At 58.8% G+C, this 23,597-nt stretch overlaps 1 protein-coding gene across 1 annotated transcript in view; it reads left to right on the top strand.

Moving 5' to 3' along the window:
• The window catches only part of LOC135886966 (uncharacterized), a 34,828-nt gene extending 12,765 nt beyond the window's left edge, over positions 1 to 22,063 (top strand). The window contains exons 3-20 of the mRNA XM_065414748.1: positions 3,122 to 3,244; positions 5,573 to 5,631; positions 6,066 to 6,158; positions 6,367 to 6,494; positions 6,762 to 6,905; positions 7,108 to 7,182; positions 7,626 to 7,796; positions 9,688 to 9,784; positions 9,958 to 10,178; positions 10,816 to 10,969; positions 12,082 to 12,290; positions 12,674 to 12,791; positions 13,412 to 13,614; positions 19,488 to 19,605; positions 20,046 to 20,215; positions 20,755 to 20,852; positions 20,962 to 21,037; positions 22,034 to 22,063. Of these exons, the coding sequence (XP_065270820.1) occupies positions 3,122 to 3,244; positions 5,573 to 5,631; positions 6,066 to 6,158; positions 6,367 to 6,494; positions 6,762 to 6,905; positions 7,108 to 7,182; positions 7,626 to 7,796; positions 9,688 to 9,784; positions 9,958 to 10,178; positions 10,816 to 10,969; positions 12,082 to 12,290; positions 12,674 to 12,791; positions 13,412 to 13,614; positions 19,488 to 19,605; positions 20,046 to 20,215; positions 20,755 to 20,852; positions 20,962 to 21,037; positions 22,034 to 22,063 (2,287 nt within the window). The remainder of the gene's footprint in view (positions 1 to 3,121; positions 3,245 to 5,572; positions 5,632 to 6,065; positions 6,159 to 6,366; positions 6,495 to 6,761; positions 6,906 to 7,107; positions 7,183 to 7,625; positions 7,797 to 9,687; positions 9,785 to 9,957; positions 10,179 to 10,815; positions 10,970 to 12,081; positions 12,291 to 12,673; positions 12,792 to 13,411; positions 13,615 to 19,487; positions 19,606 to 20,045; positions 20,216 to 20,754; positions 20,853 to 20,961; positions 21,038 to 22,033) is intronic.
• Positions 22,064 to 23,597: the final 1,534 nt, after the last annotated feature.

The raw sequence follows: 23,597 nt of genomic DNA, 5'->3' as shown, positions 1-23,597 counted from the left end.
AGGTGTAGGCCTGTGGCCACTGGGGATTCTCAGTCTACGGTTAGAGTTACTAAGGGTCGGCCTCTTCAGGCTAGGGCTATACTTGGGGTCCTTACAGCTCCCAGGGCTAGGGTTAGGGTTTAGGTTTAGGGTTACCAATGGTGGGCTCCCCGGGGTAGGGTTCAGGTTACTAAGGGTGGGATCCCCAGACTAGGGTTAGTGCTGTGGCCTGTGGGGATCCTCTAGATCAGTGGTTCTCAACCTCCCCAAACCCCAGGGACCCCTAAATTTACCCAGACAAGTCTGTGGACCTCCAACTGCCCCTTATTATTTTTTTGCTCATAAATTGTATCTTTCATGGTATTGTAATAGTTGTCACAAATACCACTGTAGAGAAATGATTGGCCCACATTGACAAAAACACAGCAAATGAGAATATTGACAGCTTACCTGATACTAATGCGCTCCCTGGGCTTGTTTGGCAGCACACAGCGTGTCCAGCTGAGGAGTCATTTCAGTTAGACAAGTGTGAAGGTCACCTTGAACATTCGCTATCAAACGCTGTTTGTTTTTTTGATGCGGGTGAGGGCTGAGAATCCATTTTCACAAAGGGAAGTGGGAGCAAATGCAAGGCAGACTCGCAGAGCATGGTTAGCCAAATCAGGGAATTCACCAGATGCGTGCAACCAGAATTCAGCACCAGGCATGGGCCTGTGGGCACGTTTCACATCAGTGTTTCTCCGCTCAGTAAATTCCTTCTCCTCTTTAGGAATCATTTCAAGCAATTCCCCATCAGCAGATAAAAAGGGATTTGTGATCCACATCATTTCAGTATTGTTACCGTGTGGCCGATGTACGTTCTGAACTGGTAAGAAGGGAATCCATGCAATCTGCCATCATAGCACCAAAAGTCAGGTGTTCAAAAACTCCTGCAGGAGCGGAGACATGCTCCTGGTCCCTTTGTGCACTCGCTTCTGCCAGAGACCTGGCTTCTCAATGAACGCAGTCACTTTGTTTGACTGACGCCCTTGCATGCTAATATTAAGTTGATTCAGGTGATGAAAGATATCAGCAAGATAAGCAAGCTGAGCAAGCTGGGTCTCTGAGAATTTACCTGATCGATGCCTTTGCTCTTCCAAAAATACCATCAGAGACTCATGAAGCTCAAAAACGTGATTCAACCCCTTTTTCTTGGAAAGCCATCTGACCTCAGTGTGCAGGAGAAGGTTGTGATGCAATTCACCCATTTCTGCACACATTGCCCCCAAAATATGTGCATTTGCTTGATGTGTGCTTTGATAAAGTTAAAAACTTTTATTGTCTTATCAAGTACATCTTTCAGGTCATCTGGCATCTTTCTCATGCCCAGGATCTCCCTGAAACCCATGCAGTGCATTACTTTTGCCAATGGTGCAACATCTTCATTTTTTTTGCACCCCATTATGCCTCCCCATCATTGCAGAAGCACCGTCTGTGCTCACACACTGCCCCCAGTCCTGGTTGTTGCTCATCCTGAAATTATCCAGACACTTAAAAATCCCATCACTTGTTGTTTTTGTCGGCAGTGATCTGCAAAACAGCAGTTCTCCTTCTGTTTTCCCATCACAGATGTATCGCACATAAACCAACAGCTGAACCTCACCTGACACATCCCACTTGCTTGAATCCTGGTCTTTCACGTCAGCTGCAACCTCTGTAATTCACCTTTTAAGGGGGTCGTTTGATACTGGCACATTCTTCAGTTTATTAGCAGCTTCGTCCCCACACTTCAATTGCAGCTGGCATCAGTAATTCCAGCAATTGTATGTGGCTTTCTGTTTTTAGCGATTCTAATTGTCACCGTGTAGGATGCTTTGAGAGCCTTCTCTTGCAAGATTCACACAGTTTGTACAGTTTTTTTGTGTGTTATAAGCAATTCCGCTTCCTTTCAAAATCCTCCACTGGCTTGTCAACGCTTTCCACATGCACGACCTCAGATGTCTTTTAATTTTTTTGGCTTAAGTGCTTCCTTAGAAAGTACTTCTCCACAAATTACACCCTGGGGTCTGGATTCTCCACCCACACATATTCTCCACCCACACATACACACATAAAGCCAAGTTCAATGTAGCTGTTGTCATATCCCCTCAGGTTTTGGTTTTTTGAAGGGGGTTCGATTTCGCTTCTTTCTTTCTCTTCTCCCGGCTTTGAGACGGTTTCTGCTTGGTGAACGGCTGAAGCTGACCGAGTGGGTTTACAAATAACAAACGCAGCCATTACAGAAATTGAACGGAGTAATTATATTTCACACTTGCAGCTGAATGGATCACTAGCAGAGGCGCCATGAATGGGGGGCACAATTTAAAGGCTCTGGGGGGCATGTGACCCCCACATGTCGCCTCTTGATATAACAGAGGTTTTCAAACTGTGGGGCACGCCCCCCTCGGGGGGTCACGGAGGAATGTTTGGAAGGGGGGCGAGTGGCAATGCCAGTTTGAACTTTTTGGGTAAAGCCCCCCCAGACCGGCTGAGCTGAGTTGGGGGTAGAGGTGGGGCTGCCTCCCCAAGCCCCACCGCACTGGGCTGGCCCCCAGAACATTCCCCTGCGCCCCCTAGGGGGACACGTCCCACAGTTGGAAAGCCTCTGTGCTAAATGGAAGGCAGAAATCTGAGGCGGGGAGGGCACGTGACCCTGTGTGCCCCCAGGTGTCACCTCTGGTTGCTGGCACGTTCACAGACACCCCCCCACCCCGGATTATACTGGTGGACCCCTAAGGGTCTGCAGCAGAGGCGCCGACTCCATGGGTGCTCCGGGGCTGGAGCACCCACAGAAAAAAAATAGTGAATGGTCAACACCCACCAGCCACCCGCCAATCAGCTGTTTGGCATCCCCTCCCCCCAGCACTCCCTGCCCGCCATCGCAGTGGTACAGCAGGGGAAGGGACTCCCAAGGCCAGGCCAGCAGGGCAGGGGCATAGCTGGCACTAGCCCCTAGGCGCTCCGCCTCCCAGACCCTCTGCTCTAAGCGATTAGCCCCCGAGCCAGGGACAGAACCCAGGAGTCCCGACTCCCCCACCCCAGGGCAGCTCAGCCCCCAGACTTATCTCTTCTCCAAGGCCACAGAACTGCACACTCACCCCATTCCCAGCCTGTCTCCACCCAGCCCAGCAAATCAGCTGCCAGCCTGCCAGGGCTGTATCGCCTGCCTCCCGCAGCAGCACCCGCTGCACTGTGCTGAGCTGCGCAGTGCCCCAGGACCTGGCATGCCCACCATGCTCCTCACGAGGTGAGTGGGGGGCCTCCCTGGGCTGTCCCAGCAATGGCCTGGTGGGTGCAGGGCTGGGGCAGGAAATCCTGGCTGGCAGTAAAGCTGGGGGGACTGGAGATGGAGAGTTGGGTGTCTGTAAGCAGCCTGCCCCCCCCATCTCTGGCCGGCTGTGGTTGGTGGGCGCAGTATCTGTAGGGACGCTGGGCCCCCCGTCTCTGGGCTGTGAGGGGGCAGTATCTGTAAGTACACTGGGCCCACCATCTCTGGGCTGTGGGGGGGGGCAGTATCTGTGACTACACTGGGCCCCCCGTCTCTGGGCTGTGAGGGGGCAGTATCTGTAAGTACACTGGGCCCCCCGTCTCTGGGCTGTGAGGGGGCAGTATCTGTAAGGACACTGGGCCCCCCGTCTCTGGGCTGTGGGGGGGCAGTATCTGTAAGGACGCTGGGCCCCCTGTCTCTGGGCTGTGGGGGGGCAGTATCTGTGAGTACACTGGGCCCCCCGTCTCTGGGCTGTGGGGGGGCAGTATCTGTAGGTATGTGCTGGGCCCCCTCCCCCCATCTCTGGGGTTTGGTTGGGGGGGCAGTACCTGTGAGTACACTGGGCCCCCCGTCTCTGGGCTGTGGGGGGCAGTATTTGTAAGGACACTGGGCCCCCCGTCTCTGGGCTGGGGGGGGCAGTATCTGTGAGTACACTGGGCCCCCCGTCTCTGGGCTGTGGGGGGGGGCAGTATCTGTGAGTACACTGGGCCCCCCGTCTCTGGGCTGTGAGGGGGCAATATTTGTAAGTACACTGGGCCCCCCACCAGTCTTTGGACTGTGTTTGGGGGCCAGTATCTGTAAGGACGCTGGGCCCCCGTCTCTGGGCTGTGGTTGGGGGGGGGGGGCAGGCAGGTATCTGTCAGCAGGCTGGCCAATATCTCTGGTGTGGGGGTGTTGGGGTCCCCGCCATGCCAAGGGCATGTGGCTGGTGTTTGGTTCTCAGTGTGTGTGGGGGTCTCTTGGCTCCAAGGCTGTGTTGGGACAGTGCTGCTGTCAAGGCAGCTCCTATCTCAGCTCTACCAGCAACCCAGGGATTCCCAGCGCTGGCAGCCCTGCCTGGGCGCGGAAGGAGCGGAGCCGGGGGGAGGTGCCACCCCCCCCACACAGTTGGGTGAGGGGAGAATGTCTGGCTCATCACAGTGTCATAGTCCCTGCACTGCTGGTGGCAAGTTTCCTGCAGCCCAGGTCACAGGGCCCATTGGGAGCAAGGGGGTGGGCGTGTGAGCCTCTGTGGCAGGAACTAGTCTGTGTAGCGCCTGGCACTGTGGAGTTGAGGGAGGGGGAGAGATAGGGCTGTGATTGGGCAGGGCCTGGGGGCAGGGCAGCAATGCATGGCCGAGTGGGGTGGTGGTAGGGCTGGGATTGATCAGGACCTGGGGGCAGGGCAGGGCAGGGCTGGGATTGGTTAGGGCCTGGGAGCAGGGCAGCAGGGCATGGCAGAGGTGGGGGGGGCGGTAGGGCTGGGATTGGTCAGGGCCTGGTGGCGGGGAAGGGCTGGGATTGGTCAAGGCCTGGGGTGGGGCAGCAGTGCATGGCTGAGGGGGCGGGGTAGGGCTGGGATTGGTCAGGGCCTGGTGGTGGCGTAGGGCTGGGATTGGTCAGGGTGAGATTGGTGCATGGTGCATGGCAGGACTGGGTTCTGATCTCAGTGGGGGTCTGACCTACTATCCTGCAGCCCAAGAGACAGGGCACAGAGCAAGCTCCCCTAACTGCCTCTCCTGGGGCATGGCCATTTGTCCATCTGGACCACGGGTGTCCAGCCTGGCATCCCCCAGCCCCAAACCTGTGCCCAGTGCATTGGGGCCCAAAGCACCCCTAGGTTACAAACACACAGGCCCCAGTCTGTGTTGGGTGCTGCCCCACTCCCATCCCCTGGCCAATTGGAATAGTCCTTCCCAGAGAGCATTGATCCCTCTGGTATGGGAGCAGGGGGGAACTGAGGCACAGGCTAAGGGACTTGGTCATGGTCACATGGGGCACCTATGTCAGCTGGGTTTGACCCCATGCCCTAGGCTGGTGCATGACCCATCCCCTCCAGTCTCTAGTGGGAAGCCCTTGCCCTGTGTGAGCATCTGGGGGTGGGGGGCAAAATCCATCTGTGACCAAATAGCCTCTGCGGGGAAGGGTCTGTGTGCATGGAGGGATGCCTGCCATATGGGGGAGGCTGCCTTCTGCCCCAGCCTCCCAGGCCTCCTGCGCTAACCCACTAGACCCCCTCCCTGCGCGGAACTGGGGCTAGCACCCAGGAGGGACCCAGAGGAGGGCAGCCCTTGTATTGTGTGTGACCTGCCCCATTCCTCTTTGCAGGCTGGGCCTGCTCTGGGTGGTGGTACCCTGGCACGCGGGCTCCGTGTCCTTTCCCGATGGTGAGTCTCCTGTGGGGTAGGGATGGTGCCTGCTGGGCGGGGGGGGGGGGGAATCCTGGGGTTCGGGGGGCTTAGTATGACTAAGCCCTGTTTGGGGTGCTGGGACAGAGACTCTGATGACTATCCCAGGGCCCGCCCGGGGGGCCCCTGAGGACAGCTGTGACTGGGGGCGGGATAGGGTTCAGGGTGGGTGGTACAACACAGGTGGGGCTGGTGGTGGAGGCGGGAGGCTGGGGCTAGCAGGATGGGGCGGCCCCTGCTGTGAGCACAGCTGGCCTGTGACCTGGAGCAGTAGCCCCGAGAGGGGATCCGGGGGCCCCCACCCACCACACTGAGGGGAGTAGGCCTCCGGCACTCTGGAGTCCGTCCCCTGGCCAGGCATGGTGCTGAGGGGGGTTGGGTGCTGCCCCCAGTAACACTGCCAATCCCCCCAGGAGCTGCTCGCACTGAGTGCCGAGGCCGTTACTTCTGGATCTGGCTGGACAAGGCGTTCGTGGGGCAGAGCCGCTGGCGCTATGGGGTCTACAGTGAGTGGGGAGGGGTCATGGGGGGCTTCCTGGCTGTTTGGAGCAGAGGCTGGGGCAAGATGCAGGCCCGTGGGTGGGGGTGGCCTGGGATGGTGCATTGGGAGAGGGGTCGTGTGACGGGAGGCTGGCGGGGGGGCGGGTGGTGCCTGGGCACCAGGTGTGGGGGGGGCAGGTACTGGTGGGGGTCCCAGATGCTGTCTCCCCCCAGCCGAGTCGGGGCAGTACATCGAGGTGACACAGCAGCTGGCTTCGCAGTGCGGATTCATGGCAGGCACTGACCTCCGTGGGAACCCCCAGATCCGCGTCTCCTTCCTGGCTTGTTCTGTCCGCAACACGGTGAGTGCCCCCAGTGCCCAGGCCTGGCCTCCAGGAGCTGGGGGGCCCATATCTGACTCCCAGCCCCAACACCTGTAACTCACTAGACCCTGCTCCCCTGCCAGCACTGGGGAGGGAACCCAGGAGTCCTGCCAGAGCTGGGCAGCCAGTTCTGGTACTTGAGGTCTGGGTGCCAGCGCTGTGCGCCCCCCCCCATCTCCGGTGCTGGAGCAGCCCTGAGGCTGGGCAGGGTCTAACCTGTAGTCTCTCTTTCCTGGGGGACCCCAGTTTGACCAGGATTTCAGCCTGCAGCTGCGGGTAGAGGTGACAGGCGCTGTGGGGCCCAGCGTCCCCTATGACATGACCATCAGCTGCCCCCTGGGAGCCCCCTGGAGCCCCCGGGAGATTGTCTGCGAGGAGAACTACATGGAGGTGAGGGGGGCCATGGTGGAGGATGAGGTGGTGGGGAAGGACTTGTCTCCTGGTCGGGGTCCCTAGGGCAGGCCCCAGAGCCGCTGGGCGGGGTGATGCTGGGGGGGGGGCTCCCCGTGCTCCCCTGTGTGAAGTGATGCCGCCAGAGGGTCTCCTAGCAGGGTTTCTTTCCCCAGCCTGAGCTGGCCCTGTCCTGTTGCAGGTGTCGGTCCGGCGGGCTGTGCCCGGTATCGCCAGGGAAGTGCTGAATGAGGACTGGATCGCTGCCTGGCCGGTGGTGAGTGGGCTTGGTGCAGCTGTGGCATCATGGTCCCTCTACCAGCAACGAACGGTGCCCGGAGCTTGGCATGGGCGCCCGGGGAGCAGCGTTGTCTCTGGCACACCCTGACCACAGAGCAGCAGCGAGCCAGGGCACTTGGCTGTCCTGCTGCCCCATGGCCATGGACTGGGCAAGGTATTGGCCCATCAGCTGCCCAGCAGGCGCGGACTCCCCAGGGCACGGCGGAAGCTAAGTGCCCAGTGGGTCTGGCCGGATTGCCCCTGCCACATGTAACCCAGTGCCATGGGTATGGTGAGCTGGGCTGGTCCCCACAGGGGCTGAAGCCCTTAAGCCGACTGCAGAGCCATGATCTGTGGAGGGGGGTAACCTGACAGTGTCGGGACCCCTGCTCCCTCCCCGGCATATGGGGGGACTCAGCCTTATGTCTCTCCCCTTCGCAGGCCCAGGGGGCGCTGAACCAAGTGTGGCAGGTTGTCTTCCACTTCCAGAACGGCTCCCTGCTCAGCATGCCCGCCACGCAGGCCCACAGCCTGGGCTACGGGGTTAACACCACGGCCACCCGCGTCCTCTTCCGCGCACCCTACGGCACAGCCCAGAGCGAGATCGCCACAGTGAGGGAGCCTGGGGGGTAGGGAAGGGCACGGTGGCCACAGTGAGGTGTGGCTGGGGGGGGCCTTGGGTGCGTCGGGGGCCCAGTGGGGTGCGTGGGACCCTGGTGCACAGTGGGGGGGGGGGCTGGGGGACACTGTGGGCCCAGTGGGGGTACGTGGGAGCTTGGTGCACAGTGGGGTGGAGGCTGGGGGGCACTGTGGGCCCAGTGGGGTGTGTGGGAGCTAGGTGCACAGTGGGGGAGAGGCTGGGGGGCACTGGGGGCCCAGTGGGGTGCGTGGGAGCTAGGTGCACAGTGGGAGGGAGGCTGGGGGGCACTGGGGGCCCAGTGGGGTGTGTGGGAGCTAGGTGCACAGTGGGGGGGGGGGAGGCTGGGGGGCAGTGTGGGCCCAGTGGGGTGCGTGGGAGCTAGGTGCACAGTGGGGGGGGGGGAGGCTGAGGGGCACTGTGGGCCCAGTGGAGTGCGTGGGAGCTAGGTGCACAGTGGGAGGGGGCTGGGGGGCACTGTGGGCCCAGTGGGGTGTGTGGGAGCTAGGTGCACAGTGGGGTGGAGGCTGGGGGGCACTGTGGGCCCAGTGGGGTGTGTGGGAGCTAGGTGCACAGTGGGGGGGGGAGGCTGGGGGCACTGTGGGCCCAGTGGGATTCGTGGGAGCTAGGTGCACAGTGGGGGGGGGAGGCTGAGGGGCACTGTGGGCCCAGTGGGGTGCGTGGGAGCTTGGTGCACAGTGGGGGGGGGAGGCTGAGGGGCACTGTGGGCCCAGTGGGGGTACGTGGGAGCTAGGTGCACAGTGGGGGGGAGCTGGGGGGCACTGTGGGCCCAGTGGGGTGTGTGGGAGCTAGGTGCACAGTGGGGGGGGGGAGGCTGGGGGGCACTGTGGGCCCAGTGGGATTCGTGGGAGCTAGGTGCACAGTGGGGGGGGGGAGGCTGGGGGGCACTGTGGGCCCAGTGGGATTCGTGGGAGCTAGGTGCACAGTGGGGGGGGGGAGGCTGAGGGGCACTGTGGGCCCAGTGGGGTGCGTGGGAGCTTGGTGCACAGTGGGGGGGAGGCTGAGGGGCACTGTGGGCCCGGTGGGATTCGTGGGAGCTAGGTGCACAGTGGGGGGGGAGGCTGAGGGGCACTGTGGGCCCAGTGGGGTGTGTGGGAGCTTGGTGCACAGTGGGGGGAGGCTGGGGGGCACTGTGGGCCCAGTGGGGTGTGTGGGAGCTAGGTGCACAGTGGGGGGGAGGCTGGGGGGCACTGGGGGCCCAGTGGGGTGCGTGGGAGCTAGGTGCACAGTGGGGGGGGAGGCTGAGGGGCACTGTGGGCCCAGTGGGGTGTGTGGGAGCTTGGTGCACAGTGGGGGGAGGCTGGGGGGCACTGTGGGCCCAGTGGGGTGTGTGGGAGCTAGGTGCACAGTGGGGGGGAGGCTGGGGGGCACTGGGGGCCCAGTGGGGTGCGTGGGAGCTTGGTGCACAGTGGGGGGGGGGGGCTGGGGGCACTGGGGGCCCAGTGGGGTGCATGGGAGCCTGGTGCATAGTGGGGGGGGGAGGCCGGGGTTCACTGTGGGCCCAGTGGGGTGTGTGGGAGCTTGGTGCACAGTGGGGAGGCTGGCTGGATGGGGGGCAAGGCTGCTATCAGGAGTCTCTGGGAGCCTGGCTCTTGCTGGCACCATGTGGCCTCTGGCTGCACGGTAGGCTCATGCCCAGCCCCTGGTGGGGCAGAAGGGGCAGTCAGGTGCTGACTCAGCACTGGTCCATGCCAAGGTGCCCCTGGGTTACTGCCAGGGACCAGTCAAATCCGGTCACACCAGGGGTCAGACTCCTGGGCTGGCTGGGGAGGGAGAATGAGGGGGGAACCCTGATGAAGTCATGGGACCCCTCTCTGTGCACCTCCACTGACCCACTCTCCACAGGTGGAGGGGCTGGAGGTGGAAGTGGCCAGGGCGACAGTGTTCTACAAACAGGCCTGGATGATCCTCATGGTGGACACAGCTGTGGCCTGCCCTGTCAGTGAGTCTGGGAGGGAGCCCAGGGCTTGGTATCAGGGGGCTGTGGGTCGGCAGTGAGGGGCACTGGCAGGGCTGGGCTAGCAGGGGGCTGCGGGTCAGGAGTGAGGGGCACTGGCAGAGCTGGGGTGGGTCTCAGGGGACCAGTAGGTGGGGCTCATGGCCTCCTGTCCCTAGATTCCCCGGTGGTCAATGCTACGAGCCTGAGCTGGGTGACGCCGCGGATCCTGCCATCCCTGGTGCTGTGGCCAGAGCAGTACCAAGACGAGGTCCAGATGGGCCTGGATGGTCGTGTGATTGACGCGGGCACTGTCGCACGCAATGGCTACACCTTCCTGACAGACTCCAGGCTCATCCGCATCGTGGTGCCCATTGGTGCCCCCGGGGGGCTGCTGCAGGTCAGTGCACAGGCATGAGGCAGCACAGCCGCCGGGCTGGGCCCTGCGCCGAGACCCCTGTGACTGATGCGTCTCGCTCCCCTGGCGCAAGGGTCCCCGTTCCAAAGAACTCACAGCCTGGCTAGACAAAGGGGGAAAGTGAGGCCCCTCGGTCACTCAGCAGGGCAGTGGCAGAGACAGGGAGAGAACCCAGGAGTCTTGGCTCCCAGCCCCTCCTGCTGTGACCCACTAGACCCAACACCCCTCCCTGAGCCATGATAGACGCCAGGAGTCACAGCATGGCCTGGGGTGGGACGCTGGCCTGGATCTCCAGTCCGAGACCTGTTCCCATTAACTGTTGCTGCTGCCGCCCAGTCTGTGAGATGCTGTCAGCCTCCTGCTCCCTGCAGCAGCTTCTCCCAGCACCCCTGGCTCCCCAAAGCTCCTGAGAACTTGGAGCAACTGAGCTCTGGCCCCCTCCCTGGTCCATCCCCTCACCCCACAGGGCTGCAGGTCGGAGGGTGTGTGTGTGTGTTTGGGGGGGGGGGTGCCAATGGAAGAGCTGGTCCTGGCTGTCACATGGTGGAGCTCTCTCCTCCCAGGAGGGAGTCAGGAGTCTCCCCATAGGGGCTGTCACTGCTCCCCCGCCTCCCCACAGAGCGCCCTGTTGGGTAATCGCTATGGCACCAGGTACAGCATCCACCTGCTGCTGGACCGGCACTGGCAAGGGGATGAAAGTGACCGGACCCGTCACCGCAGCTACCGTCCCATCCGCACCCCCTTCTCCCCACAGACGCCCCGGATCATCGACGGTAGGTGCAGCCCCCAGGATCCCTGTGGCCTGGCCGAGCCCTGCTGCACCCCCCCCCCCCAAGCTCCATGGGAAAGGGGTGCTCAGGCCACGTGAGGGAGTTCTGGAGATCAGCTTCCCACAGGAGCTCTGCCTCTCTGATGGCCTGGGCCTCTGCCCCCCGCCCAGATCACTGTGCCCCCTTTGCAGCAGAAGAGCCCCCTAGTTCCTGGCATGGGGGGCTCCTCACCCCACCCGGAAAGAGCCCCCAGGCCCCTGCGAGCTGCCGGCTTTAAAGGAAGTCCCGTTCCACAAGAGCCTTGAACATCCTTCCCCGCCCGTCCCAGCCCCTGCTCCAGCAGACAGAGCTGCCACACAGGAACTGGGTCTAGGGGCTGGTTTGGTGGGGGATGGGTGGGGGAATACTTGTCACTTCTCTGGGCAGAAGAAACTGACCCGACCCTGCCTGGTTTTGAATCGTCTGGATTCAGCTCATCTAACCACCCAAAGGTCAAAATCCCCCATTGGGTTTTGCTTCCCCCATGCCCTGGTTCTCCAGCAAGTGCAAAGTGCCGTTCAGAGCCGGACAGACGCAGGGACACAGGCAGCCTTTGGCAGGCAGCGTTTCTTGGGCCCCTGGAATGCAGTGCTGAGAGAGCCTGGCTTAGTCTGGGAAAGCAAAGCCCATGTGGTCAACCCTCCCTGCCCTGCTTCCCCAGGCCCCTTGTTCTGTCTGACGCGCTGGGGGCAGCTGAGTTCTTTACGCTGCGGGTCCCTTGGCTCCACGCAGCCCTGGGCTACTGGCTCTCCATGACAAAGCTAGCCAGGCCTACCTGCTGCCCACATGACTCCAGCCCCTGGCCCAGAGGAGCAATTAGCTCCCGCCCCCCCGGGCAGCAATACAGAGTGAATGGGGAAACTGAGGCATGCAGAGTTTTCATAAAACTATTACAAAAATTCCCACATGCTCACCGGGCAATGTCAGGATGAGCAGCTGCTGGTCTCAGCCGGGCTCATTGCCCTGGGCATGGGGTTGCCAGCCTGGGGTCATGGCCATTGGGCTAGGGCACTGGCTGCCTGGGGGAGTGCTCCAGTGAACCCCACCGCCCAGTGCACCCCTGTCTCCTCCCCCAGACACCGTGGCAGCGCAGGGCTACTTCAAGGTGCGCCTGGGGCACTTCCTGCCCGATGTGGAGCTGGTCTCTGTCTCGGTGGGCGGACGTCCCTTCAGCCGCCCCGAGGCCGAGGACCGTGGCTTTGACCCCCACGAGGCCCCCAACCCCAACGACACCAGGGCCTTTGGGCTGAGGGTGCCCTTTGCTGACCCCCTGGTGCAGCAGCAGGTAACGGTGGTGGGGGATGGGGTGGTGAGGAGGTGGCATGGGGGGCCAGGGCAGTGGGCTCCTGTGTACCTGGAGGGAGGGATAAGCTGCTGTCAGAGCCCCAGGGCTCTCCCCTGCCCTGGTGCTCGGGGGCTGCCTTGCCCATGCAGCAGCTGGCTTGGGGGTGGAGGCTGGCATGGAGGGCGGCGGAAGAGGAGGGTCCCAGACCAGGGCTGGGCCTATAGCCATCAGGATGCATAGCGCGAAGGTGCCCTGGGGAGGCCCACTTCACTCAGTGCCCCATGGTGTGAGGGCTGCACTAGGCTGCCTGCAGGAGAGCTGGGGGGAGGGGAGGGTTGTCTAGCTCCTCAGCCCCACTCTGACCCCGCCTGTCCTCCCGGCAGTACCTGCACGGCCCCCTCAGGCGCTACACTCTGCGCCTCAACTACACCCTGCGGCTGCTGCCCACGGGCGAGGCCTTCACCCAGGCAGGGCTCATCACCTGTGATGTCCCAGATGTGGGTGAGTTGGGGGAGGGCCTGGCTGGTCGAGGGGCTGGGGGTGGTGAGAGGGGCAGTGGGTTAGCTGTGTGGATAGGGTTTAGGGGTGGTGGTGGGGGCAGTGGGTAGTTATGTTGGCAGAGTTTGGGGGTGGTGTGGGAGGCAGTGGGTAGCTGTGTAGGCACGGGCTGGGGGTGGTGTGAGGGGCAGTGGGTAGCTGTGTGGGCATGGGCTGGTGTGAGGGGCAGTGGCTTAGCTGTGTGGGTACAGGCTGTGGGTGGTGGGAGGGACAGTGGGTAGTTGTGTGGATAGGGCTTGGAGGTCGTGGGTGGGGCAGTGGGTAGCTGTGTGGGCATGGGCTGGGGTGCTGTGAGTGCAGTGAGGTGGCATGGACAAGCAGGGCCTGGGATTGGTGTGAGTGGGGGGAAACATGGAGGTCAGGGGCACGGATGGGGTTGGCATGAGTGGCAGGTATGTGTGTGGGGGGGTACTGTGGCTCTCGGGGTCACTGGCTCAATGCCCCTATCCCTCCTGGCTGTGGCCTGCAGCTTCCCACATCCCAGTGCAGGGCCTGGCTGAGCCCTTGGCTCTGGGGTGCTCAGAGTGACTGGACCCATATTTAACCCCTTCTGCTCCTGTTAGTGCCCCCCAGCTTCCAGGGCTCCTGTGAGGCTGGGGTGCTGGCCTTGCTGATGACCCACGGGACACTGGACCGGTTCTGGGTTCCCTATGTCGGGGAGCGGCCCCTGAGCCAGCTGGCTGCCCCCCACAGCTACAGAGTGTCCGATGATGGTCGCCATTTCCACCTGGCTGTCCCCCTTCTGGCTGCTGGGCTGGCGTATGAGGTAGGTGGGGGAGCTGGGGGGTGGGGAGGGGCAAGAGCAGTGGGGAAGGAGAATGGAAAATAATCTGGTGGGGGTTGCAGTTCTCCTGGGAGGGAGCAAGAAAAATGGCTGCCTGCCACCTACTCTTAACCAGGGACATCCATGTGTTCCCGTCGCTCTCCGAACACAAGAGGTGCTCAGACTGCAATCGGCGAGCTTTCAGTCAGCACACTCAGCTGCCCTGGGATGGAGCTGTTCCTCAGGAATTTGGCCAGGAAAAGTCGAAGCCAGTCATTTCCTCCTGACTTCTCCATCCTGGGAACGGAACAGCAGCGTTTTCTAGAATTCAAAATGACCCATTTTTCCTGGTGTGAAACTTTTTTGGAACTTTCATTTTGTGAGAAATTTTCAAACTGTTGAACTTTCCTATGACCTGGACACCCCAGCTCCAGACAGTCTCCTCTGGACACAGTCTTTCAGCTGGGAACCCAGGGTAAAACCTGGGCAAAGACTTTCTCACCCCGAACGCTTGCTGCCTTGGAGAAGCAGTAAGAAAATGGGTGAAGCCCCCTCATTTCTAACCCAGACCAATCACAAACACCAAAATACTTGGGCTGGTTCAGGAACATTTACATTTTTTTTAATGTTTGGGAAGCATCATCCCAGATTTTCCCACAAACTGTCACTTCTGACAAATTATTCCCAGTCCCATTTGTAGCAGGGGAGAGGGAACTGGCTTCAACTGCTAACCCTCAGTGGAACCAGGGCCGGCGCTTCCATTTGAGCGACCTAGGCGGTCGCCTAGGGTGCCAGGATTTGGGGAGGCGGCATTTCGGCATTTTGCCGCCCTTGGCGGCAATTCGGCAGCGAGGGGTCCTTCTGCGCTCCGGGTCTTCGGTGGCAATTCTGCGGCGGGTCCTTCATTCACTCCGGGACCTGCCGCCAAAGTGCCCCGAAGACCGGGAGCGCAGAAGGACCCCCCCCGCTGCAGAATTACCGACGACGATCGGGAGCACGGAAGGACCCCCACCTAGGGTGCCAAAAACCCCGGCGCCGCTCCTGAGTGGAACCACACGAGAAAAGGGTGACTGTTGCGGTTCATGCCACCCAGCGCAACCTGTTGTCTCTCGAGAGCTTCGCTGTAGCAACAAAGAGATTCTCTGGCTCATCTTCTCTGGGATTTGGGTTTCCTGATGTGCCCTGAGCATAGAATCATAGAAATGTAGGACTGGAAGGGACGTCGCTAGGTCACTAGACCAGTCTCCTGCACTGAGACAGAACCAAGTATTATTGAGACCATCCCTGACAGGTGTTTGTCTAACCTGCTCTTAAAAAAATCCAGTTTCCACAACCTCCCTGGGTAATTTATTCCAGTGCTTAACCACCCTGACAGTTAGGAAGTTTTTCCTAATGTCCAACTTAAATCTCCTTTGCTGCCAGGGCCGGCTCCAGGGTTTTGGCCACCCCAAGCAGCCAAAACAAAACAAGCCGCGATCGCGATCTGCAGCGGCAATTCGGCGGGAGGTCCTTCGCTCCCAGGCGGAGTGAGGGACCGTCCGCCGAATTGCCGCCGAATACCTGGACGTGCCGCCCCTCTCCAGAGCGGCCGCCCCAAGCACCTGCTTGACAAGCTGGTGCCTGGAGCCGGCCCTGTTTGCTGCAATTTAAGCCCATTGAGTCTTGTCTGCTCCTCAGTGGTCAAGGAGAAAAATGTATCACCCTCCTCCTTGTAACAACCTTTTAGGTACTTGAAGACACTTATGTCCCCGCTCAGTCTTCTCTTTTCCAGGCTAAACAAATGCAGTTTTTTCAATCTTCCCTCATAGGTCATGTTTTCAAGTCCTTTAGTCATTTCTGTTGCTCTTTTCTGGACTCTCTCCAATTTGCCACATCTTTCCTAAATGTGGTGCCCAGAACTGGACACAATACTCCAGTTGAGACTGTATCAGCGTGGAGTAGAGCAGAAGAATTACTTGTCGTATCTTGCTTACAATACTACTGCTAATTCATCCCAGAATGATGTTCGCTTTTTTTGTAACTGTATTACATTGTTGACCCATATTTAATTTGTGATCCACTATGACCCCCAGATCCCTTTCCTCAGTACTCCTTCCTAGGCAGTCATTTCCCATTTTGTATGTGTGCAACTGATTGTTCCTTCCTAAGTGGAGTACTTTGCATTTGTCCTTAATGAATTTCATCCTATTTACTTCAGACCATTTCTCCAGTTTGTCCAGATCATTTTGAATTTTAATCCTATCCTCCAAAGCACTTGCAACCCCTCCCAGCTTTGTATCATCCGCAGACTTTGTAAGTGTACTCTCTATGCCATTATCTAAATCACTGATGAAGATAGTGAACAGAACCAGACCCAGAACTGATCCCTGCAGGACCCCACTCGTGATGCCCTTCCAGCATGACTGTGAACCACTGATAACTACTTTCTGAGAATGGTTTTCCAACCAGTTATGCACCCACCTTATAGTAGGCTCATCTAGGCTATACTTCTCTTCTTTGTCTATGAGAGGGCCATGTGAGACAGTATCCAAAGCTCTGCTACTGCTTCCCCCTGTCCACAAGGCTTGTAACCCCGTCAAAGAAGGACATTAGGTTGGTTCAACATGATTTGTTCTTGACAATTCCATGTTGACTGTTCCTATCTTCTAGGTGCTTACAAATAGAATGTTTGATTATTTGCTCCATTATCTTTCCAGGTGCAGAAATTAAGCTGACTGGTCTGTAATCCCATTTTATAGCTAGGTACTATATTTACTCTTTTCCAGCCCTCAACTATCTCTCCCATCCTCCAAGATAATCGATAATTGCTCAGAGATCTCTTCAGCCAGTTCCTTAAATATTCTAGGAGGTGTCTCATCAAGCCCCCCTGACTTGAAGATATTCTCACTTGTTCTTTTCCTCTTTTAGCCTCAGACCCTACCCCATTTACACTGATGTTCACTATGTTAGTTGTCTGATCACTGGTAACTTTTTTGGTGAAAACTTTAGCCATTGCTGCATTTTCTGTTACTGTCTTTCCCTCCTCATTGAGTAATGGGCCTACCCTGTCCTTGGTCTTCCTCTTGCTTCCCATGTATTTGTAAAATGCTTTCTTGTTACCATTTACATCATTACTTAGGTCAAGGCAAAACTTGAGATTAAACTTTCTAATTTTGTCCCTACATGCTTGTAATGTTCTTTATATTCATCCTTTGTAATTTGACCTAGTATCCAGTTCTTGTGTGACTCTTTTGTGAGTTTCATGTCACTGAAGATCTCCTGGTTAAGCCAGGGTGGCCTCTTACCATATTTCCTATCTTTCCCACGTTCTGGTATAGTTTGCTCTTGTGGTCTTAAAAATGTCTCTTTAAAAACCTGCCAACTCTCCTGAACTCTTAGACTTGGACTTGCTTCCCACGGGATTTTACCTACCACTTCTCTGAGTTTGCTGAAGTCTGCCTTCTTGAAGTCCATTGTCTTTATTTTGCTGTTTTCTCTCCTACCATTCCTTAGAATCATGAACTCTGTCATTTCATGATCCGTTTCACCCAAGCTGCCTTCCACTTTCAAATTCTCAACCTTGTCAGAATCAAATCTAGAATAGCCTCTCCCCTAGTTGCTTCCTCCACTTTCTATAATAAAAAGTTGTGTCCCTTGCATTCCAAAAAATTGGATAATCTGTGCTTTGATGTGTTATTTTCCCAACAGGTGTCTGGGTAGCTGAAGTCCCCCATCACCACCAAGTCCTGTGCTTTGGATGATTTGTTAGTTATTTAAAAAAAACCCTCAGCCACCTCTTCTTCCTGGTTTGGTGGTCTGTTGTAGACCCCTACCAAGACATCACTCTTGTTTTTTACCACTTTGATCCTTACCCAGACACTTAACAGGTCTGCCTCCCACTTCTATCTCAACCTCAGTGCAAACATATACATCTTGGATATACAAGGCAACACCTCCTCCCCCTTTTCTCTGCCTGTCCTTCCTGAACAAGCTGTACCCTTCTATACCAGCATTCCAGTCATGGGAATTATCCCACCAAGTCTCTGATGCCAGTTATGTCGTAATAGTGAGTATTCACTAGTATTTCTAGTTCTTCCAGTTTATTCTCCATACTTCTTGCATTAGGATACAGATATCTCAGGTGTTCATTAGATTTCCCCTCAATATCCCTTCTTGTCTGTCCTTTGCCCCTCTATGATTATCCATGTTTTCCCCAGATTCCAACCCTTCATCCACAGCTCCATGTTTGGACTAACCCATGGGCTTTTGTCTCCTACCCCTGTTGAATCTAGTTTAAAGCCTATCTACTAGGTTAGCCAGTCTGTATCCGAAGATACTCTTCCCCTTCCTGGATAGGTGGATCCTATCTGGGCTCAGCAGTCCTTCTCCGATCAGGATCCCATGCTTGAGGAAGCCAAAGCCTTCCTGGTGATACCATCCGCTGAGCCAAGTGTTTACTCCAGAACGTGTCTGTCTCTGCCCAGGCTCCTGCCCTTGACCAGAAGGATAGATGAGACCACCTGCGCCCAAAAGCCCTTCACCCTCCCTCCCTGTAATCACTCTGGATCTGCTCTGGGTCAGACCTGGCAGTATTGTTAGTGCCCACATGTATGAGCAGCATCGGGTAATAGTCAGAGGGCCGGATGATCCTTGGCAATCCCTCCATAAGATCTCAGGTACGGGCCCCTGGCGGGCAGCACGCCTCCCAGGATGCCAGATCAGGCCAGCAGATGGATGCCTCTGTTCCCCTTAGAAAGCAATCACCGACCATCACCACCCTTCGATGCCTCTTGGGAGTGGTGGCTGCGATCCTTGCAGTCTTGGCCTCCTTCACCTTTGCGGGGGATTCCTCACCCTTTATTGCCAGGGCAAAATACTGGTTTGTCATCTCTATGGCTGGGGGTTGGGAGCCAGAGTGGAGCACTGCCTGCTGCCAGAAGTAACTAGCAGCCAGATTTCTCCCTGGGAAGGAGCCGTTTCCTCCTGCCCTGGTGGGTGCTACTGCAGTCCTCTCCAGCTGGATTGGTTCCTCAGCCTTGGAGATCTCCATATGCAAGTTTTCAAGGAATTCCTTGTGTTCATGGATGCTTCTCAGCCTAGCCACCTACTCCTGTAGCTCTCCCACCGGTATCCCGAGACATTCTACGAGAAGGCATCTCTCACACTGGCTGGTCTCCCCAGCCTGGCTTTCGATGACATGCCACAGTCTCTGCAAATCCACACCAAGGCCCAGGTAGTGGCACCCATAGTTGGGTTCTCTGTCTGGACACAGGTGCAGGTGGAGGAGCCAGGAGCAGTGTTGGCACTGGTGATGTGGCCTTTCTAAATCATAGCTGTATTCTTTCTCCCTCTGAAACTCCCATTCACCAGCTCTCCTTGGTCACTTAGCACCTGCCTTTGAACCCTTCTGCCCCCTGCATCGAGGGCTGCATGAAGTGACACTTGCCCCTGCCCCACTGTGCCATGGAGGATGGGCAAAATCCAACATGCAGACTCGTTGCCTCTGAGTGGGAAGTGACTCCAAGTCCCACAAAGCAGCCAGTTTCTGCCTACAGCATGGTTCCTCCGAGAATAGGGGTGAAGGGGCTGGTGCCCCACAGAATGGGTAGGGGGCCTGGCACCCTGGGGACTGGGCTAACCCACTGCTCTAGCTCTTGCTGGAGTTCCGGACTGGTCTGGCTGCCTCCTTGGTCCCAGCCTGCCTCGTATCTTCCCCAGCAAGGCCTGGTGGGTAGCCCCTGCCCCTCCTGCTCTCAGGACGCATGGGGGCAGGAACCAGCCCAAGCACTAGTGATGTCTGACCTCTCCCAAGCCTGGGCTTTGCTGGGACCTGGCAGGGAGGGTTCCTTGCTGGTGCTCGGCCCCCGAGTCACTCTCACACACTATCACACCCCCAGAGCATCTCCCTCCAAGGGCTGACGGCTCGGCTGGATTTCTCTTTGCGGGACAAGAAGACTCGCTCAGTCCTGGCTTCCTTCACTGTTGTCTGCACCTTCCCCACTGGGCAGTTGTTGGGTGAGTGCCTGGGTGGAGACACCCTGCCAGGAGCATGGGATGTCCCCTCTGGGGGTGGGTAGGGGGTGCCTTTGGGCCTTAGATTCCACTGGAGTAAAGTGATCAGTGGCACAGGCATCCCTTTTCCTCTAGATCTGGCTCAGCCAGTGGGCTGAAATTCCTTAACCCACCTCCTCTGCAGCCATCGGCCACACATCCTGACCCCAGTCTTGCACCCAGCCCCACCCCATGGGGAATGGCTGCCCCATCTGGGATTATCCACACCAGCCACAGGGCACAGACCCCTCCTGCGCCAACCACACCATGCATGGGATTTGCGGGGCAGCAGAGGGGTCCGAGAGCCTCATGCTGACCCAGTAGCTCCTGCTGGGTGAATGAGGGGTGATGGTGGGGTCTCTAGGCCTGATCCTGACTCTTTCTTCCCCCCTTCCTGGGCACAGTGTGCCTGCCCAATGGCACCTTGGTGGCCACGGTGCTGAGCCTGGACACCAAGCCTGCCCTTGACCCACGCCGGACCCACCTGAGGGATCCAGGCTGTGGGCCAGTGGCCTCCGATTCCTCACGGGCCCTCTTCTCCTTCTCGCTGGCCTCCTGTGGGACCACACGGCGGGTGAGCCCCCCATGGCACATATTTTCCCCTTGGGGGTGGTGCAGGCTGTTAGCTGGTAGCTAAGACTGGGGAGGAGCATCTGGTGACAGGAGGGTGGGTCTAATGCTGTAGGGCTCTGCAGCTCTCGCTTAGTCATGGTCTGATGCTGGGCCCGCTGGGATGGTGGCAGGGCTTTGCCATGGGGTGGCAGCAGGGCGGTGGTGCAGGCTGGGTAAAGCAAGCCATCTGGGGTACGGGCCCCCCCTCCAGCCCCAACAAAGCTAGAGGCCAGCCCAGATGGCTGGATTTGCTTGCCTCAGTCCCTGTGTTTTAGCTGAGCCAAGCCCCATCACCCAGGGAGATGTGTGCACCCCCAATGCAAAGAGGGTGGGCAGACCTGGGAGCGCACCAGAAGCTGTGACTTCATGGGGCTGGCATGTCTAGCGGGCTGGATTTCACTAGGATTTGGGTGCTGAGCTCCCAGGGGTGGAGGAAAGCCCAAGGAATCCCAGCCTCCCTTGCTGCTGTCTGCCCTCTGACTCTCAGTCTCCCCTGCACAGTTTGAAGGAGGCTACCTGGTGTATGAGAATGAGGTGACCTTTGTGCCTGAGGGGGTCCCAGCCACATCCCCCATCATCACTCGGGACTCGTGGTACAGGTGAGGGCCAGCTCTGGGGCTGGGAGGGGTGTCCCTGCAGCCAGTGGCAACTGGCTTGAGCGCTCCAAAGTTCCCATCCACCTGGCTAAGCCAGCGTCTTCCTCTGCAGGCTGACTCTGCGCTGCCGCTACCCCTTGACAGAGATGCTCTGGGTCTCAGCCCAGCAGCAGCTGGGGGAGGAAGTGGTATCAGTGCCCCACCGACCTGTGGGTTGAGGTAAGTGATCTCCAGGCCCCGGACACTTGCTGGGATCCGCCCACCCAATGGGCAGGCCTTCCTCGGTGCCCGACCCCTCTGTGGCCTGGGAAGGGGGCTCCCAGCCCAGGGAGCCGGGGACACGTGGGGCAGGGTATGTCTGCCTGTGCTGCACTGCAGCTGGGAGCGAGCTAGCATGCTAGAAAATCGCAGTGTGACCATTGCAGCTCCAGCAGAGACTAGCCCCCGAGCTCAGAGCCAATGGGTCGGGTGACGTGAGCGGAGCTCTTGTCCGAGCTGCAACGGCCACACAGCTATTTTTAGCACACTCGTGTGAGTGGATCTAGCACAAGTCTCTGCTCAGGCTGGGCGGCTCGCTCCCAGCTGCAGTGTAGACACTTCCAGAGCCCCCCCTGGGGCTCTGCCCTGTTCAGGCAGGACTCCTGGAGAGTTAGGCGCACAGAGGGTTGCATTGATCCATGCCCTGGTGTTTGCCTTGTAAGCCTCAGGACGAGAGCAGCGGAAGCCCAGGCCCTTGGATCTCCGTGGCAGCAGGGGAGGCCAGCCAGGGTGTGGGCAGGTTGACTGGCCAGTCTCCTAGCCCAGCCCTAGAGCCGGCCACTTCCTTCTCCCTGCACTGGAACTCTTCACCTGCTCCGCCCCCTCACCACGACTACCAGCTCCCTGACTGCAAGGAGTCAGGAGTGACACACATTGGCTGGGCTCCCAGCATCCTCTGGGGCACGGGTCCTGCTGGGCAGGGGTGCTAAGTCTCCCATTCTGGGCTCCAAGGTGCACTCATAAAGCTAGCCCCATGTCACGGCCTGACCTTCAGCAGGCGCTCAGTAACCCGCTGCAGGGTGCAGATGGCAAAGCCCTGAGATTGGGTCCCATGGACCCCACCAGCCTGGCAGTGCCCATCACTGTGCTGCTTCCTCTCATGCAGGCGCTGCAGCCCCACTTTTGATCTGTCTCTTTCCTTGCAGGTGTGTGGGAAAGGCAGGCTTCAGGCCTAACTCAAGGTCCTTGGGCCTGGCAGCACTGGGCACCTGGCTCCCAACTTGCCGAGCTGTTAACAAAATAAACTCTCCTTGGCCCTCAGACCTGTGGCTCTGGTACCTTTTTTAATGAAGGTGAGGGGGTTGGCAAGGACCACCAGGTACCTCCCCAAGCTAGCAGGGTCATCGGGGTGTGGGCAGGTGCCTCCTAGCCATGGAGCTGGAATAGCAGCTGGATCTCCTGCTTCTAGGCCAGTCTCCAAGGGCAGGGAACTACGGGCCTCCTCAATGCTGCTCTTGGGCCAAATCTCACCTTGACTCAGTGCACCACATGGCTTGGAACACTTGGGATTCCATTTGCACAAGGGGTTAACAACTGCAAGCCACGCCAGCTCTGAGCCCACCCATGTGGCTGAGCCAACGTCCCTGGGCTGACCAGAGCAGCCTCTACCTTGGGCTGCCCTGTACCAGGCCTGAGAGATGCTCAGAGCTCCTCATCTAGCTCTCTCCTTTTCAACTTGACCCCAGCTATGGGGGGGGCGGGGATGCAGAGTACCAGCCCTGGCTTTCCCTTAGCAGTGGGCCGGGGTACCTTCCCCAGTAGCTGCTGACAGGAGCACTTAATGCCAGCTGGGGAACAGTCAGAAGGGACCAATGCCTGATGGTGCAGGAGGAACTAAAGCTGTCCGTGTCCTGGGAAGTGCTTGGCACTGTACAAAGGCCAGGCCTCAGGGATGGCTGGGGCTGGGGAGGGGGGGTGCTCTCAACCCCTAGCTAGGTATTGAGTGCTTGCTGCAATGTGCATTTCAGAGGGCATAGCTGTAGCCTGTGCTTGGAGGTAGCAAGACTTGGAGAGTGTTGTGTGCAGTTCGCCTGGGGAACTATTTGCTTGGCCCCTGAGTAAGCACAGTGCCTTGCTAAGGCCGCTTGGCCCTCAGCCTTGGAGCTCTGATTAGCCCACCTGTCTGATGTCTCCCTGAAGCTACGTCTCCATGGTGCACCGCAGAAATGTGTAATGTACATGGAGCTCCACGGCAGTGAAAAGCACACCAAAGCTCCCCCCGCCCCAGGGTGGAACTTACACATAGGGTTGCCAACTTTCTATTCCCACAAAACGGAACACCCATGCTCCGCCCCTTCTGCAAGGCCCCACCCTGCTCACTCCATTCCCCCACCCCATCACTCCCTCTCCCCACCCTCACTCACTCCCTCATTTTCACCAGACTGGCTCAGGGGGTTGGGGGGGCTCCGGCTGGGATGCGGGCTCTGGGCTGAGGCAGTGAGTTGGGATACGGGAGGGGTGAGGGCTCTGGCTGGGGGTGAGGGCTCAGGGATGGGGCCAGGGATGAAGGGTTTAGGATACGGGAGGGGGCTCTGGTCTGGGGAGTGGAGCTGATGGGTTTGGAGTATGGGAGGGGGCTCGGGGTTGGGGTGTGGGAGGGGGTAGGGGCTCTGGGCTGGGGCCAGAAATGAGGGGTTCAGGGTGCGGGAGGGGGCTCTGGGCTGGGCAGGGTGTTGGGGTGCAGGGGAGTGAGGGCTCCAGCTGGGGATG

This window comes from Emys orbicularis, chromosome 12 (genome assembly GCF_028017835.1).
Source record: "Emys orbicularis isolate rEmyOrb1 chromosome 12, rEmyOrb1.hap1, whole genome shotgun sequence".
Taxonomy (NCBI): domain Eukaryota; kingdom Metazoa; phylum Chordata; order Testudines; family Emydidae; genus Emys; species Emys orbicularis.
This window is presented reverse-complemented; position numbering and strand designations above follow the sequence as displayed.